Source organism: Grus americana, chromosome 16, assembly GCF_028858705.1.
Source record: "Grus americana isolate bGruAme1 chromosome 16, bGruAme1.mat, whole genome shotgun sequence".
In the NCBI taxonomy this organism is placed as follows: Eukaryota; Metazoa; Chordata; class Aves; order Gruiformes; family Gruidae; genus Grus; species Grus americana.
In genome coordinates, this window is record NC_072867.1 from 3,605,523 (window position 1) to 3,618,308 (window position 12,786).

A 12,786-nucleotide genomic window follows, 5' to 3' on the forward strand; every position below is an offset into this window, starting at 1 on the left:
AGAATTAGACACTCCAGAAGTTTGTTAGCGTAGAGTGAAATTGGATGCAGCTCTGCTGGTTTCTGTATGCTTTTCCTGACTATATTTAATCCATAATATGGATGGGATGTTATGGGTTGATAACCCTGAGCTGCCAGAAAGCTGCAAGAGCTTCTTCAGCAGTTTCAAACAGCTGATCCGTAGTTATGGCTGTGTTGACCAAGTGAGTGGTGCTGTTGAGTAATGTTTTTTTGTTCAGTTGGGTGGTTTTTGGTTTTGTCATCCTCCTGTTGCATGTTCTTGGTGACTTACCATATATTCCTAGTTGATTATGACATAAACATTTAACACGATTTTTTCCCTAGGTTGCCTATGCTGGCACTAATCTTTGGTGTTCTGTGATTCGTAGTCATATTCCTTACACTATTTCAGAAACTCTGCATGTTCCTTTTCCAAGCTATAGACGGAGATCCATGTAGAACAGATGTAGATGTTTTGGAGGAGCATGTGCAAGTACTTTCTCTTAGAATATTACGTAATGTGTGAGGTATTCTAGTGCTATGCAGCACCCTACTGTGAAAAAATAATTTTCGTCCTTCCCTTTTGCCTCTTCCCTCCTGTGTTCCCATGCCCTCTTTTTGTGCCACGAACATGGCATATACGCTGTGCATCTCGGCCAGTTTTGACTACTTTTCCAATTTGCTTTTCCATAGTTCCCCAACATTGTGAATGGATGATCAGCGTTTCTGTCTGGGTGCAAAAAGGGTAGTGCTGGCTGTAGAAAGTCTTCAGCAGGGATAATCCAGTACTGTCTGCGATTTCCCCAACGTTTGTATCCTGCTGACATGATACAGGATGGTAGCGTCACTTCCACAATGTGGAGCTGAAGATGACTGGTGGTTTAGGAGCATGAAAAAATAAAAACAGTTTCACTGCTGTTGAGTGTTTTGTCAGATTTTTCCCCTTCTCAGCGGAGGTCAGCTACTGTATTCCTGTGTGCTTGGGAGGCCTTTTCAGAGGAAAATTAAATAGGCAGTCTGGGTAATCAGTGTTTGGGGAAATAGTCCTTGAGGCATAGTCACAGGAACTTTAGTCATGGGCCAGAACCCTGCTGTGCTAGGCAGTATACAGGCAGAACGAGGTGAAACTGTTTTAGAGGATATATTTATAAGATCAAAGAAATGCCAGTATTTTTTGCTTGTGTTGTTGGTAACCTTTAGCTCCTCAGCAGTTACCCAGCTAGCTCTTGGACAAGTAACAGCCTACTTCCAGTTATTGTGGTGAAGGAAAGTAAATTTTAGAGTTTAAACTTCTAAATGAACTAAGTTTGTGGAGTTGAAAAGGGAGATTCTTCTGTATTTGACATGCAGGATGGGTTTTGGAGGAGCAGTGTAGGCCAGTAGGTTAAATGTCCTTGTGCAGATGATGAACGTGGAATACGTGATCTGCAAGTCTTTTGTTTTCTTTAGGAGTAAAAATTCACCCTTTTTCTTGTTGATATTATCTATAGGTACTGTTCAGTGAAAGGAAAGGAATGTTTATAGTTTAGATGCAGCTTTATTTATGACTTGGTGGGGGCGGGCATTCCTACAGCTAGTGTTTCCCCTGCTGGGTCTTTCCTCTTCTCCCAGGCAATGACTTTTCTTGTCAAAGGTGTAGATGCTGTATTTGAGATTTTGCAGCTTGTTGCTGTCGACCAGCTGGCTTTTCTTGTAGGACCACTTTAGAGCTGAGCACACCGGCTATTTCTGAGCAGCAAAACGAAGGTGTGAATACTGTAAATGAAGCAGTAGAGGGAATAACAGCAGTGAGAATGTGGTAACACAAGTTAGAAACTAGAATACAAGCCCACTGTGAACACAGAGTATATACATACCACTTTCTTATTTGATAATGATACTCCTACTGGCTAGACTAAAAAAGTCATAGGAGTATTCCCCCTCGTGTCCTGGGCAGGCTCCCAGAGCCAGGGGAGGGTGGAGAGAAGGGAGGTTGGAGCAACAAACTGGGAGCGGAGGAAAAGCAGGGAAACCAGGCAGCAGGCTGGGGAGAGGAAAGGATGAGGGTGAAGGGCAGGGTAATAGAAGTCGATAAAAAGGTAGCAATCTGGGCATTTCAGAGAAGGGAAACTGAATGTGACAGCTGTGAGTATCTGCTATTAAAGGTGAAAAGAAAAAAGAGAACCTTTGCTCTGATGACCTGGTTCTAGCTGCCACCTCTTCCATGGTTTGAGTACCTTGGTGGTTTCTTCCCTGGCAATTGTTTATTCGCACTGCTGTGAATAAACTGCACACTCAGATTTTTCAGCCTGTGTAGAAGAAAATCTTTCCCAAAAGTCTGGGTAGCCATTTTCCTGTTCTTTTTATTCTTCCTTGATTGTTAATAAGAGAATTCTGTCTAGTTGAGAGACAGTAAATGGCAACTTTCTTTATTTTGTTTTTGTTCATTTGAGCAACATAAAAAGCATGTGTGGTAAACCTGTAACATCACAATATGAAACTATATTTCACCATTTTTAGTAAGTCGCTTGTTTTCTTACATCCTGTAGTACTTTCTGTTTGTGATTTTTTTCAAGAGATCGACTTCTAGGCTGACACTGAACTCACTTGACCACCAAGGGAGGGAATGGGCCTTTTTCCTTCTCCTTGTTTGTTTGTTTTTCCTTCTAATTTGTAAGAACACAACAAGATAACAGTAAGGTTAGAAATGAATGAATTTACTGGAAATGAGTCAAGTTGTGGTAAAAAACATAAATGCAAGAGTAAACCAGGCTTATTCGATACGGTTTCTAATTATTTTTTTCCCTGGGTGGGGGGGAAAGAAGAAAATATGGGAACAGGAGGAGTTTAACTTTGGCTGCTTAGAGCTAAATTCTAGGAATTAAACACTGAAAATGAAATAAACCAGTACTATAAATATAACTGAATTTTGAAATAGTGATTTAATGCTGCTTTTTTTTTTTTCCCCCCTGTAGGCTGAACTCACAGGCATCAAATGGCGTAGATACAATTTTGAAGGTCATGGGGACTGTGGCCCTATCATTTCAGCCCCAGCACAGGATGATCCAATTCTGCTCAGCTTCATCCGCTGCTTGCAGGCCAATTTGCTTTGTGTGTGGCGCCGTGACGTCAGACCGGATTGTAAGGAACTGTGGATATTCTGGTGGGGAGATGAACCAAATCTTGTAGATGTGATACATCGTGAATTGCACAGTAAGTTACTCTTTCTTTGTTTCTTGGTTTATTTATTATTTATTTTCCCAGTGAGAAAGGAACGTTGTCATTAAAGGCTTTAACTTGCTACCATATGTGACTTTATCACAATTCGTGTTTTAAGACCTAAAGAAAAAAACCTTTTAATTTTGACTTTGCTGCTGCAAGGGATCTGCAGATAAAGTACAAAATGAAACTTGAAATGATCTTGGGAGACTTATATCCAACATCGTTACTTAGATTTTTGTGAAATCTCAGATGTGCTGTAAGATGAGAGTAAATTCTAGTCTGAAGGATAATAATAAAAAAATAACCACTGGCATAAGGTAATAGTGGCTGGAATAAAGCACCTATACCATAGAGTCAGGTAAACTCCACGGCACCACAGGTAAATCTGCATGGTTAGAACTTGCCATGTTGGTCACGCTATGGGATTTGAGCATAAATGGAGACGGGTTGCAAGAAGTGAATGTAATGAAGGAAGGGGAGGGCAGGACAAAGGTGACAATAGGTTTATGTGATCGTAAGCTTTGTGAAACTTGGGTTGTCCTCAGTGTCTCCAGAATGTGTAGCCTTAAAATGACAGAACAAACCTAACTTTATCTGTTGTGATCCTTTTCAGCTTTGACTATATCCACTCTATATTAATTTCTTTTCAGTAGTGTATTGTTGCTATGAGTAGACCTAGTTTGCCTGAAAGTATACACTTGTAAAAGTTGGTTTTTTTAGACTGCATGAATTTTACCTCTATTCTACCTCTTGTATCTTGAATGAAAACAACTAAGTTTCACCAATCCTGGAATAATAATAGTAATTAAAAAATCCTCCCAACCAATAATAAGCATCAGTTCCTTGTTTTTTTGCAATAAGTTTTCATCCTGGTAGCCTTTAGACTTTCTGGTTATTTGGTGATAAAATTTGTATGCCAGTTCAAATATATGGAATATTGTATTTGTCAAGTGTGCTTTAGTTGTCCTTTATCTCCTCACCTCTGGTTTTGGTTCTGGGTTATGCTGTATTAATTTTCTTATTTGTTATCTTGTTCTAACCACCTATCTTCAGACTGCTACAAACTTCATACTTTCATGAATACCAGATTGTTTATTTGGTAACATAGCCTGTGAAATCACAGATATGAAACCCAGTGTATCTTTAGGCGTATTTCGTGCAGGTAGCTATGTGATCATGTATAATTAAAGAGATGGCTCGGAAGTGCTGCACCAAGCCATTCCACTGACATGAATTTTTTATGAGGCACCTGTTTTGAATGAAGGCATGGGTAGTATTTCTACTTGCCCAGCAAAGCTTTAATAATATATGCTTTTCTCTTTGTGAAATATAGTTTATTTAATATTTCAATATGGGACTTAAGTGTCTTTTTATTTGAGGGGAGTTGCAGGTGATAGCTTCTGTTTCTGTTGTAAGTTGATGTAGCTTGTTTATATCTAACATCTTGGTTACAACAATATAATGCTACTTCCAGTGGTAATGATATGGTGAAGTATTTAAATGTGTGAATAGCTGAACCTGCTCTAGCATAGTATGGGACAGAGTACAGCAAATAGAGAAGAGCATCACTTTGACACATTTTTTTTTTTTGCTTGGTCCAAAATTTTATGAAGCATCTGGGCTGAAGCCTTCAGCACAATAATTTTTAAGTAGAATTAAATCTGAAAATTGTCTGCAAGAGCACTGTTTAAGTGTCCACAGCAGCAGTATCACGCTGATGATAAACAGGCTGAGCGTAGTGTGTTTCACAACACTGCAGTCAGCTGTACTGAAAAGATGTGCCAGCCCTGGTACAACAGCACTGTCACTGAGTGATCCTGATTTGTAATGCTCTCTCAAATGAAAGTAAAAACATCCAAAACAAAAAGAATGCGCAGAGGGATGCGAACAGATGCAAAGTTGAGTTTGGAGATGGAGAAAGGAGGACTATGCCTAACTCATTTAGGGGAATGAAGTACATGGTAATTGAAAGAAGAAGAAATATGCTGCTGCTAACTGTCAGGACCTTACAAGAATTTGGGAAGTAATTTTTTCTGTTCCCTTCCGCTGCAGGTTTTGGAATTCTTTGTAATGTGTGTAAATCATGTAATGATAGCTTTATTTGTTCTGTATTAAAAGCACATTGAAATGCTTGTAGTGACTTATAGGATGATAAAGTGAGGTAATTGTGAAAGTATTATAAATTTTACTGCTGATTGAGCTGTCTTGCTCTCTTCAGTAGTTTTTTTAGAGTTCAAACATTAGTATTGACAAAATATTGAACATCAAATTCTGCCAGCACGAGGCATTTACGTACATGGATTCCTTGAAATAGGACAAAGGACACTGTTCAATGTTTCATGCAGCAGTACGGCAGAAGAAACAAGGTTATTTTGCTTCTTATTGCACTGAAATATTTGATTGTTGAAATTAGTTTCCTGAGTTTACATGCTCTTGAAAATATAAAGGACTTAGTGGGCGTACAAACAGAAAAGAAGTAGGTTACTGAAGCATAGTATTTACTTGCCTGTCAGCTGAGCCACCATAGCGTGGTGTTTGCTTGGGTATAACCTAGTCAGGAAATAGGCTGCATTGGCTTAAAATCTTACTGGTATGGGTTGGATTGTCACTGCAGTCAATAGCTTAGAGTTCAATGACCAGAGCTTTGGTTTTGTGTTGATACTCATATGTTCAAGAGCACATGCCCCAGAAATCTGACACTGCAAATCCAAGTGGAAGACTAGAGTCTATCCAAAATATTTTCAGCTTTACCAATCTGTCTTTTGAAATGTCCGAACGGTAGGAAATAATGGCTGTTAATAAGATCATGAATTCTTACCAAGTACGAAGTTGTTTACGATGTCTTGGATTTCTCTTTTCCTGCCTAGGACTTGTGCTTTAAAGGAAAAAATTTTCATTAGGGTATAAAAAATTTTGTGGCAACTTAAATTTAAGTCTTTATCTTTTATTCATTCAAGTCTAAATTAGAATTATTGATTTTTCTGAATAGCAGAGTCACTCAAATAATATTGATTGACATTTATTAAAATGAGAAGTCCAAACTCAGACTTTTCTTTCAGAAACACTTCTTAAAGTTTTGCAGATAAACTGTGTGGGTTGCCTTACCTTTATAACATTCAAGATAGATGATTTTGGAAGCAACAGTCTGCCTTTAATAAAAGAATTTCAAATAGTCATAGGGAAAACAACTTAGTAATTATAAACAGGAGGTACTAGGAACGGTTGATTATGTAGTAGCTTTCCAAAACTCTGTAGATAATTAAATGCTGTCATGGGAGATTAAGTAAAAACAATTATTTACAGAACTGCTATAGATCAGTTAAGTAGTTAGATTAGCTAGACAGCTGTGAATCTCCTAGGTGTGTCCCTTGCACATACTCCTACACTTTTCTTTCCTGCCAGCCTCAGCCGTTGTGTTCTGTTTTTTATTATGATTGGATTTTAAATCTGAAGACAGGCAGAAGATCTTTATTCTGTCCCAAGTGAAAGAAGCTAATTGGTATGGGGTCACTGAGGGGGAGGAAAAAAAAAAGAGTGATTTTACAAGTTTGAAGATGTTGGGAGTGTTTTAGTTTGTGGAAGTTTTGTTTTCTTAAGGTGTCCTGGTTTTTGGCTGGGACAGAATTAATTTTCACAAGGAGCTGGGAGGGGACACAGCCGGGATAGCTGAGCCAGACTGGCCAAAGGCATATTCCATATGATGTTATGCTCCATATATAAGGGGGGAGCTGGCTAGGAGGAGGAATCACTGCTCTGGAAGGGAGTGGGCATCGGGTTCCGGGCAGCGAGCAAATTGCATTGTGTATAACCCGCTTGTATATTCTAAGTACTGTTGTTATTTTCCTCTCCCTTTGCTGACCCAATAAGCTGTCCTTATCCCAACCCACGAGTTTTAACTTTTTCTTCCGATTCTTCTCCCCATCCTATCTGGCTGCGTGGTGCTTAGTTGCTGGCTGAGGCTAAACCACGACACCAGGGTAAATGCTGTTGAATGATATGCCTGCCTGAAGAGGTTTGAAAAGTGTTACAGCTGCTGTACCTTTTCCCATAAAAATATTTTTTAGTAAATTCCACAGAAGAAATGGAATGGAGAGGAGGTAATATCCTACTGTTGGCAGGTCTTTTGACAGGAAAGTTGTAGATTTGCAAGTTGCAGTGATCTGATTTGCATTTGGTGACCAAATACCATCTGGAGCAGCGTGGAGAATTCATACTTGACTCTTGAGTTTTTTCTTTTCTCCCACCTCCCCCCCCCATGTACCCTATGCATTCCGTGTAGATTATAAGCAGGTGATATCTGCTCCTTAGTTGCCTTCTCTGCTTTTGCAAAGAATACTTAGGTCTGACATTTTAAACAACCTTTTTGCCTGACAGTTTTGTCTATAAACATGTAATCTGCATATTGAGTTTAGGGATATATCCAGCTTTGTTGCATCTGTGGTGCAGAATACTTGAATTATCAGGAATACTGTAGGCAGTATGATGTGCATTGCTGCTGAGAATGTAATCTTGGCCCTGGAGGTGGACTCTGGAAGACTGTCAAAATGTTAGACAGCATCTTGAAAATAAGTAATGAAAATTCTGGGCGTTTGATAGAAGGATGCAGTTTCATTTCAAGAACTATCGACTTGTTTTCCTAAAATTACTGATTCTGGTAGGTAGTTGGCATTGTCATCACGTGTGTTCCTCTGTGGAGCTATGAAGACAAGACAAATGAATATGAGGAACTTTGGGCATCAGTGAGAAACCCCAGACACCCATCTGCACCCTCCAGCCGTTATTGCTGGCCGAAGCAATGCATAGCACGGAAGTGAAACCCCTGTATTGTGGCAGGTGCTTCATCATATAGGTTTAAAATAGAAACGTAACAGTACAAAGTTCGTTGAGAGAAAACAAATATAGTTTTAGCATTTTGCTACTCTTGGGACAATCATCCTTGAAGTGCTGGTAAAGATGCAGTTAATTCTTGACTCGCTCTCGCTTAAAATTCACTTAGAGACATTTTCTCCTTAAATAGATCAGATTGACAGTTCTTCCCATGCAACCTCTTTGTGAAGGAAAGCTGGTATATAAAATGTTACTGTTTTTTCTGCAGGTTGAATTCTTTCGAGCCAAAGTCTTTCTTTTTATGTATTGTTTGGTATACTGCACTTGATCATTAATTGCTGGAGGTGCTTTCCCCCAAAAAAGATACTAATAACCTTTTTACTGTATTGGATGTAGAACATCAGGATTTTGATGGAAACTCTTATGAAGAATATATAATCTTGTATTAATTAGGTAAATCTTTCCTGAAAGATTATTGTTCAGGATATTCACAGCTTGGTAAGTTTAAAAATATAGTTAAAATTTGATCTGTGGCAGGAAAAACATGGAGCTTCAGTTCATTCCTGTTTATGAATTCTTGGCATACTGGGCTGACGCAGTTGTAATCCCCAAGTGCTGACAAATGTTGAGAGGAAAAAATGTTAGCTGTAGGAAGAGCTTTTTGTAGGGTGACCAGTTTAGATCATATAGTTGTGACCCAGATTTAATTTCTGCTGTTGTTTCTCTACCTGCAAATTGCTGATGGGTAGATTTTCACCTACAGAAAAACTGAGCGTGCCAGCTCTGTTTTCAGGGATGTTTCCTGAGAAGAATAACTTGCCAGAGCTCAATTTAGGTATTTTTATTACAGCTAAGTAGACTTCTTGATGTTCGCTTATTAAATTCCAGATTTGGAAGTTTATTTTATCAGTTAAGTCTTCTAAATTAAGTAAATTTTTAACCTATAAGTGTTAAGTAGGTGATTTTTTTTTTTCAGTATTTATTAGGAATTTGAAGAAAATAATGGAACACTTGAATTTTGGGGAAAAAAAATTCTTTTTTTGTTCCATTGATGTAAAAGAATATAAAGGAGTGAGAAATCTCCTTTACTTTCTGTTTCAATTTAAAATATACTATTTAAGGTTCTTTCAAGGTACTGTGTTTGATTTACTGTAGTTGTAAGGAATTGGAAACTCTTTCAGGAGAGATGAAATATGTTCTTAGCCACTGTGTAGCAAGATATGTTAATTATTGAATGAGAAGATGTTCCTGTCTGTCAAAACATATTTTAAGTGTGTGAAGCAATGTGTAAAATGAAGAATAAGCACCCCTTCCTGTGAAATGGGTATACAAATTAATAGTCTTGCTTTTAATGAAAGTACTCTTAAATCTTTCATTCTATTATAAGAGTGTGAAAGCGGGAAAGAAGGGAGTGTTTGCTGCTGAAATTGCATTATGACTAGCTTTGATACTTTCTTGAAATTACCCAGAGGTTATCTCCTTGTTTCCTGCATTGGCGGGCTTAGTTGAAGGGTGTGCAAGCATGGAATGTGTATGACAACAATTTGTTCTATGTACTCTGGAATACATAAAGCCTGTAACTGTTGTCATGCTCGGTATTATTTAGAATGAGACCAGCTAATACATGGAAAAGCAGTTTACGAACAAGGGATAAAAGGAACCTCACAGGAGCTGAAATGGAAGTATTTTTGAAGGCTTTCAATTTAAAAAGAACTACGAATATCAAGCAGCTGAGTATCACTTATTAATAATTTGAAGTTAAATCTGAAAATGGTTAATTACCGGTTCTTGAGTTAAGAGTGGAATTAGCAAGTAGGTTCATATGAGAGAAGACTTTATTGGAATATTAAGTTACTGAAAAGTCTGCTTCTGGGTTGATTAATTTCAATAAGATAAATCATTTGCATTTTCTTAATTGCCTAGCATAGATTATTTCCAAAGAGATGAAAACAAAGTTAAACTTTTACATCCTTTTGGAAAGAAGATAGGACTTAAAAGTGAATTCATACTTTCTCAGCTTGCAGAATTGTTCTGTGACCCTTATATTTGACACTGTTAATTGGTGTCCGGTGATTGCCAGTTGAAGTTTAGCTTAGACAAAATAAACTTTTTCTTTTAAGGAGGCATATTAAATGAGGTTATTATGCCATCATTTGGGATTAAGGAATTGCTTCATGGGAAAATGCCAACTCCTTTTATACACATGCAGTTGACAAGAGCCTTATTGTGTCTGGGCAAGATGTCTTCATTTTATTTTGTTTTCTTTTTAAAATAAACATTCTTCCCACCACCCCAAGTTCTTCCCTCTTTTTACTTTAAAATCGGTTTGTGGTTGTAGACAAAAAGGGTATGAAGTTTTTTTAAAAATAAAATTGAATCTGAGTCTCCCATTTAGAAGTCAGCTTGCACTTACCTTTTCCTTAATTCTTTTTCTCTTCTGTGGCTTTTCTCTCAGCATTAACAGTGAATCCCAGCGTTCGGAGTGGTATCAGATGAATACATATGGCATTCGTGAATTCATTATCCATTCTAGTCAATGATGTACTATTCTAACATACTGCATTTTTCTCTTTTAACAGTCTATAATATCTAAGTCTAAAAGGTAACAAAAAATATGAAATCTACCTTTTTTTTTTAATCTCAAGAATTACCGTTCAAAATCTTTTCATATTTGGAAACTCAGAGGTTTTACCATTAATTGCAACAAATTCCCTTCTGAAAATAGTTTGAAGGAAAGACACTGTTGGAAGGTACAGCCAAGAAATTCTCTACTGAATACCACACTTTTTCCTTTTAATCTTCCTCCTTTCAAACTATAAGCTTAGTTCAATTGAAATAGTTGAAATGTTGAGTAATTAATCTTTAAATTTTATTGGCCACATGATAGCTATTGTTTTTTCTGTTGTGTTTTTGTGGAAAAATGAAGTGGCATTCATTGTGAAACATTAATAGCTGCATTCTGCAGTGCCCATTTAATGATTCTTTTGCAGCACGTAAGACTAGACTTCATAGCAAACCATATACACTTAAGGACAGTATAGGTTTGCTGCTACAAACACGGTAGTGTGCAGAATGTGCTGGAAATCTGAAGCAAGATTGTAATAGCTCAGAATCCTTTTCAAATACAAGCTAGAGTGAGGTATTACTAATGAATTGGAGAGAACTATTGTATAGTATGTGCTTGGAATTAACTGGAGTGTTGAGACCAAACTGAAGTCCAACTTTTGAATGTAAATAAAATTGATGTGTTACCACAGGCAACTCAGTGAACCACGTAATTAGGTTTTTTCCATGAAAAATGAGACATTATACTGCAGCTGCAGCAAAGCAGTATGTAAAGGATTTATATTCTAGTTATATGAAAATTAAACAATCATTAAAAGATTGTATTTTTAAAAGTGCTGCTTGGGGGAGGAAAACGAAAAAATCCAATCAGTAGAATTTATTTTTCAGCAATGTGTTGGGCAATATCATCCACAGTAGTTGATGTTTTTTGCTTCAGGGTATCTTTATTTTTTTTTTTTTTTCCCAGTGAAATGAACTCACTTAACTGTGTGAAGTAAATCTAAGTTAGCTTGAAGTGAAATCTGCATTAATAGAGCTCATTACTGATGTTTGTATTTTCATGTATTCAGTAATCCTAAGAACACAGACTAAGCTCTAATGGTAAACTTCAGCTTTAAAAATAAATGAAATGCCACCTTCAAAAAAAAAAAATTAAAAATTTGCATACAGTTGCATTTTGGTAATGTCATATATGGAATAATTAATGAACTTCTAGTGACATACACATGCTACTGGATCGCAAATAGAAAACCTAGAAACATGACTCTTCTAAAGTTAACCCGTCGTTTCTCTTTAGAGAGGTATGTTTTCCATTACATAAAAGTTATTTTTATTTTAATGCTCCTATTAAAGATTATAAATCTTGATAGAAAATTCTTACACCCCAATTCTGAGACTAGTTTCATTTTAAGTGGACTTAATTATACATATGCACTTACTTATCCAAGGACTTGACAGTAATCTGTATTACAAGTAGCTTGGATACCTAGAAACGTGTACATACAGCAGTTCAGAATAAGATTTGATGTATGGTTCAGTGTGTCAGTGATCAGCTGTGAAATTTAAGAAGCGATGAGAATGAACGTTTTGAAACATGAAGTCTGTTTCCCAATGTTTATTTGAAACTACAGGGCATGCTGAGGTTGGAATATGTCATTTATGAAACAGCATGCCATAAATATGCAAACAAAAACATATTCTTGCATAGAATTAAGAGGAGGAGGGAGTGCAAAGCAATTGAGCTGTAGTACACAGAATGGCTTAAAAATGAGGTTGGATTCTTACCTTTGCTCTTTGCCCATGGGAATTGTGGGTTGCAATAGGAAAAGAAAAGGGTGGAGTTTTGCTGTTAGTTAAATATTAGTTCCTTGTTTAAAAAAACCCAAACAGCTGTGTGTGGCAGTCACTCATGTAATGACAACTAGAATTTGAACTTCCAGTGAAACAGCATTAAATTGATTTTTTCAATACTTAACATTTAAGTAGTTTGAAGGAAAAGCATACACTAGAGGAAAGGCACGCTACTGAAATGTTTTTGCATTCCTGTTGATCTAAACTACACTTTAAATTTTTTTTCCACTTTGAACTGAGCAGTGTAAGCATAACTTGTAACTGAACTACCTGTGCTGACTTTGTCCTCTATCAGAAAACTGACTATTCTCTTGCCTTTAGTCATAAAAGTGCCCTTCAGTTG

At 37.1% G+C, this 12,786-nt stretch overlaps 1 protein-coding gene across 3 annotated transcripts in view; it reads left to right on the top strand.

Moving 5' to 3' along the window:
* The window catches only part of MED13L (mediator complex subunit 13L), a 200,206-nt gene that overhangs the window by 18,691 nt on the left and 168,729 nt on the right, over window positions 1-12,786 (top strand). For all 3 annotated transcript variants that reach the window (XM_054844011.1, XM_054844013.1, XM_054844012.1), the window contains exon 2: window positions 2,954-3,191. In XM_054844011.1, coding sequence (XP_054699986.1) covers window positions 2,954-3,191 — 238 coding nt within the window. The remainder of the gene's footprint in view (window positions 1-2,953; window positions 3,192-12,786) is intronic.